The sequence below is a fragment of the Leuciscus leuciscus genome, assembly GCF_965113295.1.
Source record: "Leuciscus leuciscus genome assembly, chromosome: 21".
Classification (NCBI taxonomy): Eukaryota; Metazoa; Chordata; class Actinopteri; order Cypriniformes; family Leuciscidae; genus Leuciscus; species Leuciscus leuciscus.
Window position 1 is genome coordinate 18,318,675 of NC_138745.1, and position 21,929 is coordinate 18,340,603.

Below are 21,929 nucleotides of genomic sequence, written 5' to 3' on the forward strand. Positions count from 1 at the left end.
TTGGGCAATGTGACACCACATTGCTAGAATCTGCAAATGTCTTGTTCTGAGACACTGCTTTTGACTTATGGGTATTAAAAAAGAGGAGTGGGTGGATTTTTAACATTTATAGTGTGGTTGTGTACATACTGCTGACACACATTTATGTTCAAACACCATGTAAAAGTGAATTTTGCATAATAGGTCCCCTTTAATCAATGTTTGTATGTGAATACAATCCTAAATTAAATCTGTTTATCATAAAAAGTGATTGTGTCTCTTCATGTAAATGGCTTGATTCATATGGATTACGATTACTTTACGATCTCGTTATGGACTTTTTTAAGTGTCAAGAATGAACTTTCGATAGAGGGACAGAAATCTCTCGGGTTTTATTTGTAATATCTTCATTTGTGTTTTGAAGATGAACAAAAGTATTATGGGTTTGAAATGACATGAGGATTAGTAAATTATGACAGAATTTTCATTTGTTTGTAAACTGTCCTTTTAAGATCACTTAAAGTGGAGTCTTTTTTTATAAAATCATAATTCCTTCTGTTTTCTTCTCAGTACCAATCTAATATTCTGGTCAGACTGGGGTCAGAACCCTCGCATAGAACAGGCTAGTATGGATGGACTCGGAAGAAGAGCAATTGTGACTAGCAAGGTATACTGGCCCAATGGACTCACCCTGGATTACACAACTAGAAGACTATACTTCGTTGACGCCTACCTGAAATATATTGACTACTGTGACTATGACGGCAAAAACAGGCATCAGGTCTTTGCAAGTGACATGGTAGGAGTTAAAGTGCCTGGTTAAAATCCATCTATTTTTTACATGAAGTATAAGGGCACAGTCTGAGTTTATCTGGTGTCGTATTTTTCACTCATCACACATCTCTGTATCTGCAGGTTCTTCAGCAACCACATGGCATAACCATCTTTGAAGACAACATCTACTGGAGTGACCGCTACACAAGTCAAATCATGAGGACTAACAAATTTCATGGAGGAAACATCACCACCCTTCTGAGCAGTGTGTACCAGTGCATGGGTATCGTCATGGATCACCCCGTCAAGCAGCCTTTAGGTTAGGTTTTCATGCAGGTTATTTATGAAAGAATATCTAGCTGTTTTTTCTTTCTTTCACTTGACTAACATAGTCTTTTGGCTACCATACAGCTCTCAACCCCTGTGAGAACCATCCATGCAGTCAGCTGTGTCTTCTATCGACCTTAAGACCCCGATACTACATGTGTGACTGCCAGTCTGGCTGGACCCTTGCCAGCGATGGTCGTACTTGTGCTAAAGGTCAGTCTCTTTCCAAATTACTGTGTGCCATTTGAGTTCTTGAGGTCTTATGGCCTTTTACTTGACTTAATTATGCTGTAATACTTATTTTTCCTAGATGACACACCATTCTTGATGGTCGTCAGAGATACAGTGATTATGGGAATCCCTCTCAACCCCAATGACACGTCCAACAATGCCATGGCACCAATTTCAGGCATCACACAGGGCCGAGATATTGATTTTGATGACCAAGAGCAGTTTGTCTACTGGGTGCAAGGCACTGTCAGTAAATCATTCAATATCTTGACTATTCCATAACATTGTTTTGGAATTAACTCATAACATTACTGACACTTTAACTATTAAACAATATTTTGAAATAGAAATATTTATAAAAAACAAGTAAAAAAATTAAAGTAATGTTTATCTTGAAACTAAGGTTGAATTTTTCCCCTAGGGTTCAATTTATAGAAGCAAGACAGATGGAGCAAATCGAACTCAGTTTGCACCAGCTGCTATCATTGGTTCCCCCTCTGGTCTTGCCTTTGATTGGATTACACGAATCATGTACTACACTAATCCCTCCGTTAAAGCCATTGAGGTGAACATCATAATTTCTTAAGATCAGTGACACACATCAGCATATTATATCATACATATCAATTTATTTAATTAAATTGTGTCCCACTTTATATTAGGTGTCTATAACTACTATGTACTAACATTTTAATTAATAATTTGATACAATGCACATATTGTGTACATACACATTTTTACAATGCACTTATATATTTTTTAAATACCTGCATGTAATTACAGCTGTAATTAATCTCTGTAGTTACATCTATAATTACTCTGTTGACCCTTCCATTAACACCTTAACCGACCCTTAAACCTACCCATACCACCAAACCTGTCCTAACCTTACCCATATTCCATCTCAATAGCAGCACAAGTGTTTTGCAATAAAACATCAACACAATAACTTCATTGTACTTATTTTTTATGTAAGTACATAGTAGTTAAGGACACCTAATATAAAGTGTGACCTTAATTTGTAATTTATTTAATTATTTTATGTATTATTATTATTATAATTATTTATTTATTTTGCTCTTTGCCCCCAAAAGGTAATCAGGGTTGATGGATCTCAACATTACAGGAAGACTATCATCACAAACACAGGGAAACCAGAAGGAGCTGGAGAGCCAATAGGAATAGCTCTTGATCCAGCCAGGGGGTAAACACTTTTTGTGACTAGTAGACATTTGTCCTGTACTTATTCTTTAGTTATTAATATACTGTCATCATCCTCTCACCCATGCAGGACACTGTTCTGGACAGACAGAGGTTCAGACAGTGGAGTTCCACCAAAGGTGGCAAGTGCAGACATGGATGGTGGGAACCTCAGAAACCTCTACACTGGTAACTTGGGCAATGTTGAGTTCATCGCTGCTGACATAGAGGCCAGGAAGATCTACTGGGGTGTCCCTCAAACTGGGATGGTGAGACATTACTTGCTCATGAATCCACATGCAGAAATAACTCATTATGCACTTGCATTATATTCTTGGTTTTGGTATTTCTCTTTGATCGGCAGATTGAGTGTGGAACCATGGATGGTGCGAGCAGGGTGACTACCGTGAGTGGCCTGTCTCATCCCTGGGGCATCACTGTCTACCAAAATTACCTCTACTACACTGACCTTGACTATGAGGTCATTGAGAGAGTTGAAAAGAGCACAGGAGCAGACATGGTGGTGATGAGGAGCGGCATGGCAGGGGTGCGAGCACTGAAAGTGCATGCCAGAGACAGTGAGTGAAGCAATGCAATTTGCTCTTTATTTGAAGTAAAGGATAATAATACAATAACTTTTGTTGGTATGAAAAAAGAGCGACCCCAGAGTGATACAAGATAATTGAAAGTAGCAATATTGGACTATGGTCCAATATTTAGTCTAGCATTTATTAAAAAATACCCCAAAAATAATCCCAAAAGATGGGATTAACATCTAAATCCCAGTATCGACCAATGAGAAACAAGTATTCTTTTCAAAAACAAAATAATACATTTAATAATGCAATATAAGACTAGCCAAAAGTGTAATCCTCTGGATTTTTTCCCTTTTTTAAAAATCATTGATTATAATCTGTTCACCCACAATCCATTAAATCCAGACTCTGCTGGCACTACCAATGCTTGCAGTACAAACAACGGAGGCTGTCCCCACCTGTGTCTGCCTAAACCTAATGAACAGAAGACATGCGCCTGCACCACAGGTTTTATCCCATCTCAGGATGGGTCTCAATGCGAGCAGTATGACTCTTATGCTGTAGTGTCCTCTTCCAAATTTATTAGAGGATTCCACATCAACAGCTCTGACCACTCTGAGGCCATGGTTCCTGTAGGAGCAGGTGAGTATTGGTTAAATATTCTAGCCATGGATCAATAAAGGCTTTTTAATCTTCATCCTCCTGAGTGCCTCAGACCTTTATCTTAAAATATTCTAAGCAGTTTGATTCTCGTTAGAGAGGAAGTTTTGAAAACCCTGGCAACATAACTTAATGGTTAATGGCAATGTTAATGGTAATATCTATTCTTAAAAAAAAAAAAAAAAAAAAAAAAAAAAAAATTATTAGACACTTCAGAAAGTGTGAGAATATTTTTTAAATAAATGTAAATAAATAATGATAAAGTACAATGAATAAAATAATAGTAATAGTAATACTAATAAATAATATTCAAATATAAATAATAAATAAATAAATCTTTTATTTTTTAAATAAAATAGATTTTTCTATAAGATATCTATACGTATGCTAGATATCTATAGGAAGAGAGTGGCAATGAAAAACTTTCTAAATTAACTTTTTTATTAAACATAAAACTATAAAACTATTCACAGATTTGGTTGTTATGTCTTGCTGTAAAAACATACTTAAAGCTTACTGAAAAGTTTGAGAGAAAACATTTATTGTATAAATAATAATAAATGGAATAAATAATATATAATAATAATTCATATTTAAATATATAATGAATATTAATGAAAATTACACCACAGGTTAGTCCTATGATGTAGTGTTGTGTACTACAAAATATAATGTGCTTTTATTCTGTAGGTACTTACTCAATTATTGACAAGCTGGACATGCACATTGCCTCTGGATTCCTGTACTGGACTGATAACAGCACCTACTCATCCTACAGAGGCATTTACAGGACTAAGACAGATGGCTCACGCTATTCTACTGTCATCAGTCAGTTGGGCACTGGAAGGATTCAGGGTTTGGCAGTAGATTGGATCGCGGGTAAATTACTGTGAAAATGAAGTGACACCATGTATACTGTGAAAATAGCTTTATGTGTTTGTAAATATCGGGCTGATCCTTGTTTTTTTTTATGTAAGGAAACTTGTACTTCACTAATGCATTCACCTCTCAGACATACATTGAGGTGTTACGTCTGAACACAAGCGTTCAACTGATCCTGCTGAAGAGTTCAGTGGATCGTCCCGTAGATCTTGCCGTCAGCCCCAAATTGCGTCTCCTCTTCTGGACTGACGCTGGCCAGACACCTAAGATCGAGAGCGCGCTTTTGGATGGTACCAATCGGACAGTTCTTGCCTCTGAGAGCCTGTCATCCCCACGAGGCCTTACGATTGACTACACCAATGACTTCCTGTACTGGGTTGACGATACTCTGGATATGATATCTCGCATGGCGGCTGATGGTTCTCAGCGGCAGATTGTACGCTACGGTAGTCGCTACCCCGCCCCATACAGTGTCGCCATCTTTGGCGAGTACATGCTGTGGATCGATCGCAAGCTGGGCAAACTCTTTCAGGCTAGCAAGCTTCCTGGGAATACAGACACACCTGAGGTGATTCGAGATGGCATTGAGGATCTGACAGATGTTGGAGTGTTTGACTCGCATGTTCAGCCCACTTCTGCCAACCTGGTGGGCTTCAACCCATGCCATGAGGACAATGGGCGCTGCCAACAGTTTTGTTTTGCAATGCCTGAGCAGCAGCAGCCCAAATGTGGCTGTGCCCATGGCTCTTTGCTCAGCAATGGAGTCTCGTGTGGCTTTGGCCTGGATGAGTACCTGATCTTCACCACGGATTACACCGTGAACAGCATGAGACTGGACCCAGAGGACCACAGCGCACCATTTCCTACCTTTAACCTGGGCTACGGTGTTTTAGCCACAGAGTTTGACTTCCAAGACAAGAGAGTGTTCTTCACCCAGTATGTGGGTTTAGGCAGGAGTAAAATAGGATACATCACAACCACCAGCAGCACTAGCCCACCGATCACCATAGCCAGTGGTACAGTCTGATGCTTTAACATTCTCAGAATGAATAAGCAGAAACCAGCCAATAACAATGTTAAAAATTTCTCTGCTTTCTTCTCATCTGTTAGATCTGGATGATCCTGAAGGTCTGGCCTACGATTGGATCCACAAGCGTCTTTATTTCACAGATTATTACAATCGGAGTGTGCAGTCTATGGGAATAGATGGCCAAAATCGTTCCTTCATCGCACATGGCGACCGCCCTAGAGCTGTCGTGGTGGATCCTTGCTTTGGGTAAAAATACTTTTGGGTTTTTCACATTTAAAATCGTCATCTTAACCAAAATATACTTTAGTTTTGACGCAAACGCTTAGCATATTATGCGTTTCATTCTTGCCAGTGTCTTCGCTATTTCTCTTCAGAAGGTATGACCAATGAATTTGTGTTTCAGGTATCTCTTAATTGCCTCTCACATGCTTTCATTGTCACAGGCATCTATTGTTATTGCCATATCCAGGTTATTGTTGTTACATCTCATTCCTTTATTTTTCAACTGTGAAACAACGGGCCAGTGTAGTGTTGGTCATCTTCTGCACAAACTGACGAGTGTAAAAGAAAAAAAGAAAAAAAATTCAAGAAGCATGTATGATTTCAGCATAGAGAGTATCGGGCATGTGCATGGCTGATGATGAAATTTAGGTCACATGCACTGTGCACATACCCTAGTGTACACGTAAAAAAGTACACTTTGGCCTTTAATCCTGTACTAAATTTTCATGGTTTCACACTGTACATTTGTAAACTTGTTGACAGTTTTATTTGTATTTGTAATTTTATAATTCCTCATCTCACTCTTGCACATTAATTTGGTTTATATATTCGGGTTTATGGTTATATGGTTAAATATATGGTTTATATGATACAGCTTGTCCTGAATAGACATTTTGTACTTTAACTGTAGGAATAACCAACGCTATCTCACGACCAATTCGTACGAATTCGTACGAATGATAAAAAGTTGGCTAATTTGTACTAATTCGTACGACCTCACTCGTACGAATTTGTACGATTTGTCTAAACCCACGTGATGGGTAGGTTTAGGGGCGGGGTCAGGGGTAGGTCATTCGTATGAATTCATACGAATTGGCCAATTCGTCAAATATGTACGATTTTGCAAAAATCGTACTAATTCGTACGAGTCAGGTCGTATGAATTCGTACGAATAAGCCACATTGTAGAATTTGTACGTTTTCCCGTGAGATCGGGCTGGAATAACCCATTTTTTACTTCAATTGTTGTGTTTTCCATGACCATGATTTTGCCCTTAAATGCTGAAATGAAAAACAGTCCATGAAAATGTATGAATATTTAATGAGTTTAGTATGTAATTGGTTGTTTGTACCTTATACATTTGGAACCACAAAACAGTGTTAACCCCCTTTCAAAATGACAAGTGTAAAAGCCCCCAGGGTTAAAAGACTGGTTCAGATAGTTCCAGCCAGATCAAAAATTCCTCAGTGAAAACTGATTTTCGTCACGCAGATACCTGTACTGGACTGACTGGGGATCCCCTGCTAAAATTGAACGCGCCACACTTGGTGGAAACTTCCGGGTCCCTATCGTAAACACAAGTCTTTCTCAGCCTAATGCTCTATCTTTGGATTACGAGGAACGACTACTGTACTGGGCTGATGCAACACTGTGAGTTTTATACTCACCTACTAGTCATTTTACATCATATTTAGTGCAGACAGATGAGAAACATTCAACTGATAAAACTGTTTCACTCTCTCACTCACAGGGATAAGATTGAGCGTGCCTCTTTGACTGGAGAAAACAGGGAGGTCATTCTTAGTCAGACACAGTACCCGTTTGCTGTAACAGTGTTCCAACAGGATATCTACTGGACTGACTGGAACACAAGGATTGTGTACCGCGCCAACAAGGACGACGGTTCTGGCCTGACTATAATTGCCACTGATCTCCAATATAGACCCAATGACATCCACGTCTTCTCGGCCAGTAGGCAGGAGAACTGCTTGAGTCCTTGCCAGCTGTTCAACGGAGGATGCAGCCATGTTTGTGTCCCAGGTCGGTCTGGTGTCCCATGCCAAGTGTGCATGTTATAGCCAATCAGTGCACATCGATCTGTAAGGCTTCCAAGAAACTGTTGAACATACATGCAGTGGGCGTCAAAAGAGACTTAAATTGCAACCTTTAAATGAATGTAAATTAAATTAGTAGTTAAATTAGAACTTAAAATAGAAACCTGGAAAATAAAAGAGAGGATTAGGATTTCAAAAAAAATTAAACAATGAAATGTTATAATTGAAAATGAATTTTAAATATTTCAGATGTCACTAATCAAATAAGAAAATTTGTGACATTAATTTTTGTTCATACAGTCAGACAATACCTATATATGATTGCAACATGGAACGATTTTTATGTACTCACAGACTTTTGGACCCAAATTCTAGTGTGTTTGTTTATTTTTCTTTTTTCTCTTTTTTGAGAAGCTTATACATCTCATGTCTCTCGTTTATCACTTTCTCAGGTCCATCTGGTCCAGAGTGTCAGTGTCCCAGCACTGGTAACTGGTATCTGGCCAATGATGGGAAAGACTGCATCCCCGACAATGGGCAGCGGTGCCATGCGGATCAGTTCACCTGTCTGGACGGAAGCTGTTTGTTCCAGCGCTGGAAGTGTAATGGCTACAGGGACTGCTTGGATGGCTCAGATGAGCTTGAGAGAGTGTGTGGTAAGTGACCTTAGCAATAAAAATGTTTTTTTTGTTTGGTTTTTTATAATTTTTTTTCTTTATACATGAATTCTACATTCTACAGCTTTCCACACCTGCTCACCTACGGAATTCACCTGTGATAACGGAGGCTGTGTGCCTCTGTACTATGTGTGCGATTACACAAATGACTGTGGAGATAACAGTGACGAGCATGGCTGTCCCTTCCCAACCTGTAACCCTACCACAGAGTTCACCTGTGCTAACGGACGCTGCATCAGTGCGGCTTTTGTGTGTGATGGATTCAATGACTGCCGAGACAACGGCACCACGGATGAAGTTAACTGCCGTGAGTGTGCTGTTATTTTAGTATTTTTTATATACTGTTATGGTATCTATTAATATTATGAATTAGCTTTTATTTTTATATTTTCAGTTTTAATTAAAATTTTTAGTAATTCTGTTATGTGCTTTTGTAATTTTTTTGTTACATTCTTTTGTCATAGTTTATTTATTTTTATTTTAGTTTTAGTAATTTTAGTAAATTCAACCTAAACTCATTTTATTTAAGTTTTTCAAGTTTAAACTTGCCATCTAATATTTATGTAATTTTTTTGTGAAAATTATTTTTAATAGTCGCAGATTTAGTTTGAGTTAACAATAATAACACTGGGTCATTGACACCAACATCTAGATTTGCATATCATTTGCTGCCTTTCTTCCCTTTTTAATTAAAACAATTGTTGATGTTAAGCCCTGCACGTGCTACTCTTTAACTGGTATAGTATGATATTAAATGTGAAGTGTGCAATTTCTGGTAACAAAGAACAATCATATTTATTTGATTTATTAGCTGACAGAACCTGTGCACCTGGCTTAGTAAAATGTGACACCACCAATATCTGCATTTCTTCGAGTAGCCTATGTGATGGTTTTAACAACTGTGGGGACAACAGTGATGAAAATCCACTCTTCTGTGGTGAGTTACAGGGTCTCAACTTTTAGATGTTGCCTGCAGATGCCCTTCATGACAGAAGTTTTATGTTTAAGTGAAATGTCCCTTTAATATAAAAAAATACTCTTGCATGTCCTCAAAGTCATGTCGCTTGTGGTCAACAGCTGGCCGGACCTGCTCTGCAGACGAGTTCCGCTGTGATAACGGGAAGTGTATTCCCCAGTCATGGGTGTGTGACCGCATCCCAGATTGTGTGGACGACACAGATGAGCCACCCACCTGCGGTACATGTCGAATCCCTCTTCTGTCTGCAAAGCAGAGCCTGGAATTACTATCTAATACTCTCTTTATCTCTTTACACAGAGGATCAGGTTTATACATGTAACCCTCAGCAGTTCAGCTGTGCGAATGGAAACTGCATTCTGGAAAAGTGGGTATGTGATGGCAACAACGACTGTGGAGACAACAGTGATGAGGCACAGGAACTACAATGCGGTAAGGCCTGTCATTCAAGATTTAATAAAACAGCAAGTCAGTGCACTTGTAACTTGCTAGTCTGACTTGTATTTGGAATTTCAGGATCAAGGACTTGCAACCCGAGTGATTTCACATGCCCCACTTGGTACCAAGGCTCTCCTCGCTGTATTCCATTGAGTTATGTGTGCGATGGTGAGAAGGACTGTGCAGATGCTGCAGATGAGCTGCACAACTGCCCCAACCGCACATGCCACATGAACGAGTTTGCTTGCGCCAATGGTCGCTGCATTCTGGTGCCCTTCCAGTGAGTTTTTACTCTCCGGCAGTACCCAACAATGCACATTAAATCAAATGCTACTCAAAATATTCATAAAATATATACTGTGTGTGTAAAACTCCTCAGCTGTGACCGTGTGAATGACTGTGGGGACAGCAGTGATGAGATCGGCTGCGTGTATGGCACTTGCTCCAGCCGGGAGTTCACCTGCCAGAATGGAGTGTGTATTCCATCAACGTATGCATGTGATGGTTATACAGACTGCCAGGATGGCTCTGATGAACTTGAGGGCTTGTGCAGGAGCCCAGAACCCACCTGTGCACCTGGACAATTCATCTGCAATTCTGGGGAGTGCATTGACATCCACAATGTCTGCAACCAGCAGAGGGACTGCTCTGACAACAGTGATGAGAAGGGCTGTGGTAAGACACCACTTCGTGTTTGGGAAAAGGCTCATTTATTGATGTGCCTGAAACAGCAAATAAATTATTTATGAATAATGAATTCTATTGAATAGTAGAAAAAATTTGTTTGACTGATTATTCAACAAACACAAGGTTAAAGTAAAGCAACATTTTAATGAGTATATCTAAAATTACATTGCAATGATGAGTCTTTAAAGCCAATATGTCTAAAATGTGAAAACCCTCCACCTGCCTAGATCTGCTATGGTATTTATGTATGTCTATTTATGCAGCAGCATATCTTACATGCTCACAGCAGCGTGTCTGTTTATCTATTGGCAGTAACAAGTCCAAATTTGCACTGCAGCAGCAGCAGCAATAATTAACATCAGCAGCCAATTACATTAACATTGCCATATTCAATAACATGCTAAAACTATTTTGAGAGTTGTCATGATTGAAATGTGTATGTATATATATACTTAAATACAATACCTTTCAAAAAACTGTGGTCGGAAATATTTTTTTTACATAGTCAAACATTAAAATTGAAATATTATTATAATTTTTTTTTTTTTTTTTTTTACATTTTAAATTGTAATTTGTTCCTGTGATGGAAAAAGCTGAATTTTCAGCAGCCATTACTCCAGTCTTCAGTGTCACATGATCCTTCCGAAACTATTCTAATATGCTGATTTGGTGCTCAGGAAACATTATTATCAATGTTGAAAGCAGTTGTGCTGATTAATATTTTTGTGCAAACCATGATACATGTTTTTCAGGATTCTTTAATGAATAGAAAATAAAAAAGAACAGTTGACTTGACTTTTATTTAGTTTTGACACATTTCTGATTTAAGCTCCGCCCCCACATGCACATACATATCATATTGTCATTGCAAATATACAAACAAATTAATTACAATTAATTTGTAAATAGCACATTTACAATTACAATGAATCTAATTAACTGGATGAATTAGGTAATAATGTGCCTTTCTGTCCCTCCACAGGCATAAATGAGTGCAGTAACCCAGCAATTCACCAGTGTGCTCAGAACTGCACAGACACACTGACGGGTTACTACTGTTCCTGCAGGGACGGCTACAAACTCATGCCAGACGGCAAGGCCTGTGAGGACATAGACGAGTGCAAGGAAATACCGGGAGTGTGCAGTCAGGTGTGCGAGAATGCTGTGGGCTCCTTCTACTGCAAATGTGCTCCGGGATACCTGCGGGAGCCTGATGGACGCACCTGCCGTCAGAACAGTGGAATCGCACCGTACCTCCTCTACAGCAACCGCTACTACATCCGTAACCTGACCGCGGATGGTTCGTCCTTGTCGGTGGTGCTGCAGGGCCTGTCAAACGTTGTGGCTCTAGACTTTGATACCACTGAGAAGCGTTTATACTGGGTGGATGTTGGGACATTGCACATTGAGAGGATGTATTCAGACGGGACAGGAAGGGAGGTCATATTGCAGAATGACCTGGATGGAGCAGAAGGCCTGGCTGTGGACTGGGTGGGCCGGTAGGTTAATGAGCAGCTTGATTCACTCATTTACTTGAAGTATGTTCTAAAAACAACTGTGCAAGGTTAATCCATGAGTGGATTTTCCTTGCAGAAAGCTGTACTGGGCAGATGGGACTATTGGAGCCATTCATGTCTCTGAACTTGATGGCCGTTACCGGAAAAAACTCCTGAAGGGTTGTGTTGATGCCAACTCTACGTACTGCTTTGCCAGTCCTCGGGCTGTCGCTGTTAACCCTAAATATGGGTGAGTTAAATATTGATTTTATTTGTTTAGTTGAACATCTGCTATTTTTATGTGTGTAAACATTCCCTTTTCTGTTCCTGGTCAGATGGCTATATTGGACAGACTGGGGGCGGACTGCTTTCATTGGCAGGGCTGGCATGGATGGAACCAACACATTAGCTATCATCACTACCAAGCTTGTGTGGCCTCATGCCCTGACCATCGACTACACCAACAACAAAATCTTTTTTGCTGATGCTCACCTAAATTTCCTTGAGTAAGTTGTTGTCCTGTAATGTATCCAAACCAAATCTGATCTCCAGGCAGTAATAGATAGCCCTGCTTCATGTAACACTTACAATATTATGATTTTGGTCAATTTCATGCAAAATACTTATTTTAAGTTGTTTTAATAAACATTCACCACACACGCTCAGATGTATTTTGAAACACAATAACAAAATTATTAGGGATGCACTGACAAGCCAATATATTGTGCATCCCTAAAAACTACCTTTCTAATGTCTATTTTCCTACAGTTATGCCGATATGGATGGACAAAACAGACATAGAGCTATAACAGGTTCCATGCCCCATGCTTACGCTCTGACCCTGTTTGAGGATTTGGTGTACTGGACTGACTGGAACACCCACACCATAGAGAGAGCCCACAAGTACACTGGCGCTAACCGTGTAGTAATGGGCAACAACACACACCGCCCTAATGACATTCACGTCTATCACCCTTACAGACAGCCACGCAGTAAGACAATATATAATTCACTTCATCATTAACTTTAATTGCATGATGGTTTTTTGAAAGTTGTATTAAAATTTTCTTAGGTGACAATCCCTGCAATGACCATCACCTGACCTGTAGTCACCTGTGTCTGATTGGCCCGGGCGGGACAACGGCCAGATGTGAGTGTCCTGATCACTTCATTGGTCTAGCTGTTGGCTTTAAGATCCAGTGCGTGGCTGACTGCTCCAGCACTCAATTCCGTTGTGGAGACAATGAGAGGTAAGTGAATCTGTTCTCTAATGGTGATACTTTAATGCGGATTTTTCAGCACACAGGATGATAATCTGATGATCTTGTGCTCTTCCTCTCTCACTTTTTTTTTCTGTCTGCCTTTTGTCTCCAGGTGCATTCCCATATGGTGGAAGTGTGATGGTCAGTCAGACTGTGGGGACGGCTCCGATGAGCCTCAAACATGTCCTCCACGTTACTGCCCAATTGGACGGTTCCAATGCCAGGATGGAAACTGCACCTATCCGTTTTTCCTGTGTGATGGCCACAATGATTGCCTTGATGGATCTGATGAAGATGCTGCACTCTGCAGTATGCAACTTTTATATTCTAGTTTATCTTAACCATGGCTGTTTCCGCATTAGCCCCTTTCACACATTAAACCTGGTAAATTTCCATAAAAATAACCAGATTGATTTGGACTGGTAAATACACAAATGTGCAGTTCACACACATCTTTTTACCGGTGAGATACCATTCACACATAAGGACAAAAATACCGGTAAACTCTGTGAGGTCAGTCATCAGAAATAACCTTTAAATTCTGCACCATTTTCTTTATCCACCCAGATGAGAAGCGCTTTAGTTTTTCAGTAAACATCATGATGGCGTAAGCGAAAGATCACAAGGAACACAGTTTTTCTCTTAAAAACATGAGATGCATAACAGTTACTATAGTACTGCAATTACTATAGTACTAAGTAACTACAGAGCCTGCAGTGCTGATGAATGGAAAAGAAGCAGGGTCTCGAACGCAAGACACAGCACAACGTGCATGTAGCATGTCTAGAAAAACAATTAAAAGCAGCTGAGCTTAATGTAAATATCTCCAATAGAGCATTATGATTGCATCAGTACTCCCTGCCCTCGTACATGCTCATACAGGTAATCCTATTCTTTGTGCACACATAGCATCATAATGGTAATTAATATTAGTAATAATAATAATAATACATAAATTTTTTCTAGACACTCAAAGATGCTTTACAGTTATTGGTTTTACATCGATAAAACAAACAAACAAGGTATATAGACAGGGTTACATAACTAGCTCAAGAAATGAAAACACATAAGTACATGGACAAGCAGAGGCAAAGCAGACAGGGGCGATGAAAGGGATGAAGAACTGGGAAAGTCTGTTTACAGGAAAAAGCAAGGTCAAAGAGGTGAGTTTTGAGGGCCTGTTTGAAGGATGTTAAGGTGCTTGACTGTTTGATGTGGTCGGAGAGGGCGTTCCAGAGGGTTGGTGCAGCAGCTGAGAAGGCTCTGTCGCCCCAGGTCCGGCGCTTAGTCCTGATGGTCTTGAGTTTGTCAGCACCAACGGACCTGAGGAGGCGGGCGTGAGTGTGGCGGGTTAGTAGGACGGAGAGGTATGGAGGGGCAAGGTTATTAAGTGCTTTGAATGTGAGGAGAAGTATTTTGAAGTTGATCCTGTGTTTGAGTGGGAGCCAATGGAGGTTGTAGAGGACAGGGGTGATATGATCACGGCGGCGGGTGGAGGTGAGAAGGCGGGCAGCCGAGTTCTGGACATATTGAAGTTTATCGATGATTTTGTTTGGTAGTCCATAAAGAATGCGGTTGCAATAGTCTAGTCTGGAGGTGATGAGGGCATGGATGAGTGTTTTAGCTGCAATGGTAGACTGAGAGGGACGGAGCCGTGCAATGTTACGAAGGTGAAAGAAGGCAATTTTGGTGACGTGGTTGACATGCGGTACAAAGGAGAGGGTAGGTTCGAAGATGGTAATGTTACAACTTCTCATACCATAAAATTGCTTTTTTTATTTTTTAAAAGATCCCGTTTCAAGTACGATCTCTAAATGGTAATTTACCAGTAATTTACTAGTAAAGACTGCATGTGTGAAAGGGGCTATTGTTATAATAGAACAATAAAATTAAGTTTTCTTAAGTTGGTCTCAAAAGAGCAGTTTTTGGTTGACTGTTGTATCTGGGAATTGAACTGCATAGCTGATTCCTGTTGTTCATTTTTACATTCATGTTTGACATCCCAGTTGATTTAAAATTTTTTTTATTCTCTTTGTAACCCAGGTGACCACCGTTGCTCCGAGAACCAGTTCCAGTGTAAAAATAAGCACTGTATCCCAATATCCTGGCACTGTGATGGTGTGCAGGACTGTGCAGATGGTAGCGATGAGGAAGCCGACAGTTGTACAGAGAAGACCTGCAAACCTGGACAGTTTCAATGCAAAAACGGACGCTGCATACCACCAAGCTACGTGTGTGATGCACAGAATGACTGCGGAGATAACTCAGATGAGCCGTATGATGAGTGCAGTGAGTGTCCCTTTGGGAAAATTGGCTTTTCTTTAACAGCTTGGTGTTAACTGACCTTTGACATTTTGTCTATTTGACATTGCATCTCTTTTTGTAGTGGGTCCTGATCACAAGTGTGATGCAGACACTGAGTTTTCCTGCAAGACAAACTATCGCTGTATACCTCTGTGGGCTGTGTGTGATGGTGCCAATGACTGTATAGACAACAGTGATGAGCAGGGCTGCCGTAAGTCACATATAATGATTGAAAATATTTTCATGAGACAGGCTGACTCAAAACAAAAACATATTCTTTTAAAGGTAGGGTAGGCTATTTGTGTTATAAACACTTTTTGTTATACTGGTTGAAACTCTCTTCACATCCTGTAACCCCGGTGTCCAGGCCAAATTCCCTCTATTGGCCTTTATCAATCATGGCCTCCTAATAATAATCCCCTTGCTTTTTCAACTGGCTCTCTCTCTCACTCTCTCTCCTCTCAACATAGCTGGTGTGTAGACCCCCTGATATGATTATAAAGCACTTTGGCCTCACTAATATATGTGATTTTTGCATAAGATCCTAAATATCAGATTTGAAATATAAACAATAACCAAACAGGCTAATATCAGAGCCTGTACTCTTTTGTCAAAGTTCCTTTATCATGATTCGACAAATAAACAATATTTATTTTGATGTATTACATAAAAGGGATTATAATTAAATTTTTAATATGAAATAAATGAAAATTAACTGGCACATTTTGCTTCATGCAGATGAGCTGACCTGTGACCCTGTGGGAGATTTCCGCTGTGATAATCACCGCTGTGTGCCAATTCGCTGGCGCTGTGATGGGAACAATGACTGCGGAGATGGATCTGATGAGAGAAATTGTGGTGAGTAATGCATTGGCCATCCATTTACTTCTACACATGTAGGTCACCTTAACGTTGTCTTTGTAGCTCACAGTTTTTATTTATGTGCTCACAGAACCCAGACCTTGCTCTGAGAGTGAGTATCGCTGTGACAACCAGCAGTGCATTCCAGGATCTTGGGTTTGTGACCATGACAATGACTGTGGGGACAATTCTGACGAGCGGGACTGTGGTAAGTTGAAGTAAAAAATAAATTAACCCACTTTACTCTCTTAGCTCTTATCTCTTTATTGACTGTCGAAACAGGCACCCATTTTTCAGCCCCTCCCCTCCAACCACATGTTATTAAAGACCACTTTTCATGATCCAAACAATTCTTGATAGATAACATGAAGTCCCTCTTGCCATTTTTCTTCTTCTTATTGAATATAAAGTTTCGCTCTGAAATATGAAATAAGTAAATACTTCATATAAAGAAAATTTGCTTACAAAATGCTAAGATACATGGATTCCCCTTCACATCTTTTTTAGATTGCAATGGGATTTATGGGAAAGTATTTTTTTTTCTTCATAGAGCTGGGGACCTGTCGTCCTGGGACATTCCAGTGTACATCTGGACACTGCATCCCAGAAGCTCTGAAATGTGATGGTTATGCCGACTGCCTGGACTTCTCTGATGAGTCCACCTGCCGTGAGTATGCTGGGCTAGAAATATATGGACCTTTAAGTCTTCTTATTCCATATATTGGAAATATTGAAATAGTTATGTACTTTTTGTTTTCCCAACAGCAACTCGATATCCTGGAGGACGCTGGTGTCCATCACACCAGTTCCAGTGTAACAACAAGCTGTGTGTGAACCAGCAATGGGTGTGTGACGGCTTCAACGACTGTGGAGACCGCTCAGATGAGCAACTCAGCCTGTGCTGTAAGACATTATAGGAAACTGAAATTATACTATTTTTACAGATAACTTTTACCATTACAGTTATACATTTGTCTCTTTATGGTACATTACCAGCCCTTAGGTCTTACAACTTAAACCTGGAAATTCATGTTGGCTTAAGATGGTTATTTCAGCAGGAATATAATAACTCTGTCTTACTGTCACAATTTTTTTGTGATCAGGGAACATTACATGTGAAATGCCTGCCAAGTTTCGGTGTGACAATGGATACTGCGTTTATAGTGGTCTCATGTGCAACAAAAAAGACGACTGTGGGGATGGCAGTGACGAAAAGGAGGACCACTGTAAGAGATTCACCCATATCTTTTCAATACAACTTAACTATTTTTTCCACAAATATTTATACACATAATAACTGTTTTCTATTCATAGAATATAAATATACAAATATCATTTTGTATTATTCCTGTGATGGCAAAGCTGAATTTTCAGCAGCCATTACTCCAGTCTTCAGTGCCACATGATCCTTTAGAAATCATTCTAGTAGGCTGATTTGGTGCTCAAGAAGCATTTATTATTATTATTAATTATTATTATTATGTGAGATAGTATATTAAATAATATCTAGAATAAAGTTTATTTTTTTCACTCCGCTGTCTTTTTGTCCCTTGTTTTAAGCATAAACCTACCTTTTTTTTTCTCAACAAGATAAAATACAATTTGCCAATAAAGAGACGTTTTAGTAACTAGTTTACGTTAGTTAATGCATGAACTAACATTAACTAAGAGCTAGCAATACATTTGTTACAATATTTATTAATATTAGTTAACATTATTTAATAAAAATACAAATGATCATTGTTAGTTCATTTCAACTCTGGGCCACTAGTACAGCTTTTGATTTGAATAATATATTAGAACAAATAATGTTGTCATTACATTTTTAATTGTTAGTTAATGTTAGACAATGTAGTTAACTAATGTTTACAAATGTTACCACATTTTTAATAAAATAAACTTTATATTAGGTAGTTTATTTGGCTCCTGAAGTATAAGTATATTTTTACTGGAAAACAAAACAAATTTGTGATTTAAGAAAAAAAAACTGATTAAGAAAACGATCAGTGATGACGGTAAGAATTGTGTTTTTCAATTAGGTCAGGAACCCACTCTCGCACCCTGCACGCCCAATGAGTTTAAATGCACCAATGGCCACTGTGTGGCTCTGCCTTACGTGTGTGACCACAACGACAACTGTGGAGACCTTACTGATGAACTGGGCTGCAGTAAGTCAACAAATATCACCATATATGATCAGTAACTTATAATGGAACTTTGTAAGATTAGGTAATTGATGACGAGTGACTCTTTTTAGATTTTGGCCACGACCGCAACTGTGATGAGAAGTTATGCCAGCATGAGTGTACAAACCTGAACGGCACTGGCTTCATCTGCTCTTGTAGAAGCGGCTATACCGTAGATCCGGATAACACCTTCCGCTGCAATGGTACACACAAAAACACATATTAAGCACCTTATCATAATTTTCTTCGCATTGGATAAATTTTGGCAGGCAGTCTTACATTTTCTAAATGAATATCAGAGTCAGTAAATAGAAAGTTTTACCTGTGTATGCTGCCACACTTGACTTGCTGTTTTTAAGTGCCTCATTTGACTTCAAGTCTGTGTCTCTTGCTTCCTGCAGATATAGACGAGTGTTTAGAGTATGGCACGTGCCCGCAGGCCTGCAAGAACACTAAAGGAAGCTATGACTGTGAGTGTGTCCAGGGCTACAGGAAAGTGGGCACTGGCAATCAGTGTGAGGCTGAAGGTAGGACAGAAATCGGAAGGAACAAGACAGGAATTTCTGAGCATGTGTAGAATCTTAAAGCTTCTCCTTCTTAGGCCCTGAACCGCTGCTCCTGCTTCCGGAGAACATCCGCATCCGTCGCTACAACCTCCAGACAGAGGAGTACCATGACTTCTTGCAGGAAGAGGAGCGCATTGTGGCGCTGGACTACGACTGGGACCACAACAACACCAAACTTAGTATGTACTCAATTCGAATGCTTCAGCCCCTCAAAAATTACACTACGCCCATGGTGTATTCTCTAGCCCATTTCCACCGCATAAGAAAAACAATAATGCTTTGGTAATTGATAATGAGATAAAAAGTTATAATTATGACACGTCAAAATTTCGAAATTGTCAAAATGTTTTGACTTTTTAGGTCATAATTTATTATGGTTTACCAAAGTATGTTACCAAAGTTCCTTTGTGGCGGAAATGGGCTTTCAATTGGGCTTCCTTTATCATTATTTATCTTTATCTTTCTAATCATATTTTATTACTTTCAGAGATACAATAATGGTTAGTGGTACGTCCCCTCTCTTGTGTATTTTAGGTATGGTGTACTTTACAGTAGAAGGGAGTGGTGCAGTGCCTGGTGCTATTAAAAGAGCTTATCTGCCAGCTGTGGATGATCATAATAATAACATTGCTGCTGCCGTCGACCTGGACATAAAGTACATCACCAAGCCTTATGGAATTGCAGTAGACTGGGTTGGCAGGTAAAGCACTCACATTACATTTTACGGTCACTAATAATTAACTTAAGGCCTATTTATACTTCTGCGTCGAACTGCCGCCGTAGCTACGTCGTAGGCTGTGTGTAGCGCGTGTACCCTGATGTGCACCTCTCCAAAAATGTAACAACGCGTCAATTCTACGCGGACTCAAGCGCTGTAATTTGGTCTGCCAGAACCCCTCCCTCAGGGTTTCACATCCCTAGGTGCGCGTCACCGCGGACAACGACGCAGAAGTATAAATTAAAACCAACACGTTGCCTACGGCGTATAGGCTCCGGCGTAGGTCCGACGCAGAAGTATAATGAGGCCTTTCGGCGTACCCTGACGTGCACCTCTCCAAAAATGTAACAACGCGTCAATTCTACGCGGACGCAAGCGCTGTGATTGGTCTGCCAGAACCCCTCCCTCGGGGTTTCACATGCTCCCTAGGTGCGCGTCAACGCGGACAACAACGCAGAAGTATAAATTAAAACCAACACGTTGCCTACGGCGTATAGGCTCCGGCGTAGGTCCGACGCAGAAGTATAATGAGGCCTTTAGGGGCCGCTTACATGACAACGTTTACAACTGAAAACAGAACACTTTTAATGTGTTCTGGCCATTCATTTACACGACAATGGTGTTCTGGTGGCCTGAGAACGCAAACTTTGAAGTCAAGTCAAGTCATCTTCATTTATATTGCGCTTTTAACAATGTAGATTGTTCCAAAGCAGCTTTACATTGATAATAGGAATTTAAAGTAAAGTGTTTTGGCTTTATAGCAGCTCTAGAATAAAGTTATTGTCCAGCTAAAGTTAATTTGATTGATTCACTTCCGTCGCAACGATCATTAGTTATTAACTTAGGGGCCGCTAACACGACACCGTTTTAACAGAAAACTCTTAAGTTCTTTTTGCGCAAACTTCAAAAACGCGAACCAGTGAGAACGCAGATGGCGTGCACATGCGTATTACGTGTTCAGTATAGGTATGTGCGTTTGAATATATGTGCGCAGGCGTGTAGTCCTTCCCTACAAATCAACCCTCAACATACTACTTGTCTGGCCTTAAAATGAATAAGGCCAAATAGGTTGAAATAGGTTTCAAAGTGCAAGTTTTTGAAAACGAGTTGTGAAAATGATACCCTTATCATTTCCGTGTAAACTTCACAAAACGTGAATCTGTGAAAACAGTGACGGCATGCGCGAATGCATTTGTGCGCAGGCGCATAGTCTTTCTTTACAAAGTGACATTGCCAAATTGATAACAGGTAATTAGAATAATATAAGTACAATATAAAAACATTTATATACATACTAAGTGCATTTTATCAAATTAATAATTTAAATGTTCTTTACAATAATATTTGTTAAAATATTCTAAATATTCAAACCCTGCCCTGAAGCTGAATGAAATTGAACAATAACTAATAGTTTGGGCAACACCAGTTGATGAATCAGTCTGTAACAACTCATGAGCTTTTACAATTCTTATAGGAATTTGTATTGGGCTGATGCACAGCTCAAACGTCTAGAGGTGGTCATGTTGGATGGGCGTTACAGGAAGCATCTGATTAACACTGACCTGGAAGAACCCACTTCTGTGGCCGTGAACCCTCGTTTGGGGTGAGATTTGCTTCCTGTTTGCTTGTGGTCTGTTTAAAGGGACTGTAAACCCCACAGTAAAAAATTATGTTATCATTTACTCACCCTCATGTTATTCATGTTAACCTCATGTAAGTCCACATGCTGTTATTTTTTCTGTGGTTTATTTTATTCTTGTTAAATCTCCAAAACTACTTAACTACTATTTCTTCAAGCTCGTCATTTAAATGCCAATGTTTGGATTTTGTTTTCTCATGCTGTGGTGCAGCATGCTTTACTGGATTGACAATGGCAACACGGCCCGTATCGAAGGCTCCTGGTTGGATGGTCAAGAGAGAAGGGTTCTGGTGGATAGTGCTTTGGGTTGGCCTACAGGCCTGTCTATCGACTTCACAAACAGTGACAGAATCTATTGGTCAGATGCAAAGGAGAGTCGCATTGAGTCCATCCTGCCAGATGGACAGAACCGACAAACTTCAGTTTTCATAGGTAAGGGTTTG

General features: G+C 39.8%; 1 protein-coding gene across 1 annotated transcript in view; it reads left to right on the plus strand.

The window, feature by feature from the left end:
• Positions 1 to 21,929, plus strand: part of lrp2b (low density lipoprotein receptor-related protein 2b) — a 56,611-nt gene that overhangs the window by 26,530 nt on the left and 8,152 nt on the right. The window contains exons 29-69 of the mRNA XM_082152648.1: positions 550 to 778; positions 895 to 1,072; positions 1,165 to 1,293; positions 1,391 to 1,557; positions 1,733 to 1,876; positions 2,406 to 2,515; positions 2,603 to 2,780; positions 2,876 to 3,089; positions 3,453 to 3,689; positions 4,398 to 4,586; positions 4,685 to 5,605; positions 5,700 to 5,865; positions 7,114 to 7,272; positions 7,373 to 7,662; positions 8,129 to 8,332; positions 8,418 to 8,660; positions 9,165 to 9,290; positions 9,431 to 9,550; positions 9,630 to 9,761; positions 9,846 to 10,047; positions 10,147 to 10,442; positions 11,437 to 11,953; positions 12,048 to 12,200; positions 12,286 to 12,456; positions 12,719 to 12,942; positions 13,023 to 13,200; positions 13,325 to 13,521; positions 15,256 to 15,501; positions 15,599 to 15,727; positions 16,255 to 16,374; positions 16,469 to 16,585; positions 16,928 to 17,044; positions 17,143 to 17,280; positions 17,481 to 17,603; positions 18,417 to 18,545; positions 18,635 to 18,766; positions 18,965 to 19,090; positions 19,165 to 19,308; positions 19,664 to 19,829; positions 21,322 to 21,450; positions 21,698 to 21,918. Of these exons, the coding sequence (XP_082008774.1) occupies positions 550 to 778; positions 895 to 1,072; positions 1,165 to 1,293; positions 1,391 to 1,557; positions 1,733 to 1,876; positions 2,406 to 2,515; positions 2,603 to 2,780; positions 2,876 to 3,089; positions 3,453 to 3,689; positions 4,398 to 4,586; positions 4,685 to 5,605; positions 5,700 to 5,865; positions 7,114 to 7,272; positions 7,373 to 7,662; positions 8,129 to 8,332; positions 8,418 to 8,660; positions 9,165 to 9,290; positions 9,431 to 9,550; positions 9,630 to 9,761; positions 9,846 to 10,047; positions 10,147 to 10,442; positions 11,437 to 11,953; positions 12,048 to 12,200; positions 12,286 to 12,456; positions 12,719 to 12,942; positions 13,023 to 13,200; positions 13,325 to 13,521; positions 15,256 to 15,501; positions 15,599 to 15,727; positions 16,255 to 16,374; positions 16,469 to 16,585; positions 16,928 to 17,044; positions 17,143 to 17,280; positions 17,481 to 17,603; positions 18,417 to 18,545; positions 18,635 to 18,766; positions 18,965 to 19,090; positions 19,165 to 19,308; positions 19,664 to 19,829; positions 21,322 to 21,450; positions 21,698 to 21,918 (8,111 nt within the window). The remainder of the gene's footprint in view (positions 1 to 549; positions 779 to 894; positions 1,073 to 1,164; positions 1,294 to 1,390; positions 1,558 to 1,732; positions 1,877 to 2,405; positions 2,516 to 2,602; positions 2,781 to 2,875; positions 3,090 to 3,452; positions 3,690 to 4,397; positions 4,587 to 4,684; positions 5,606 to 5,699; positions 5,866 to 7,113; positions 7,273 to 7,372; positions 7,663 to 8,128; positions 8,333 to 8,417; positions 8,661 to 9,164; positions 9,291 to 9,430; positions 9,551 to 9,629; positions 9,762 to 9,845; positions 10,048 to 10,146; positions 10,443 to 11,436; positions 11,954 to 12,047; positions 12,201 to 12,285; positions 12,457 to 12,718; positions 12,943 to 13,022; positions 13,201 to 13,324; positions 13,522 to 15,255; positions 15,502 to 15,598; positions 15,728 to 16,254; positions 16,375 to 16,468; positions 16,586 to 16,927; positions 17,045 to 17,142; positions 17,281 to 17,480; positions 17,604 to 18,416; positions 18,546 to 18,634; positions 18,767 to 18,964; positions 19,091 to 19,164; positions 19,309 to 19,663; positions 19,830 to 21,321; positions 21,451 to 21,697; positions 21,919 to 21,929) is intronic.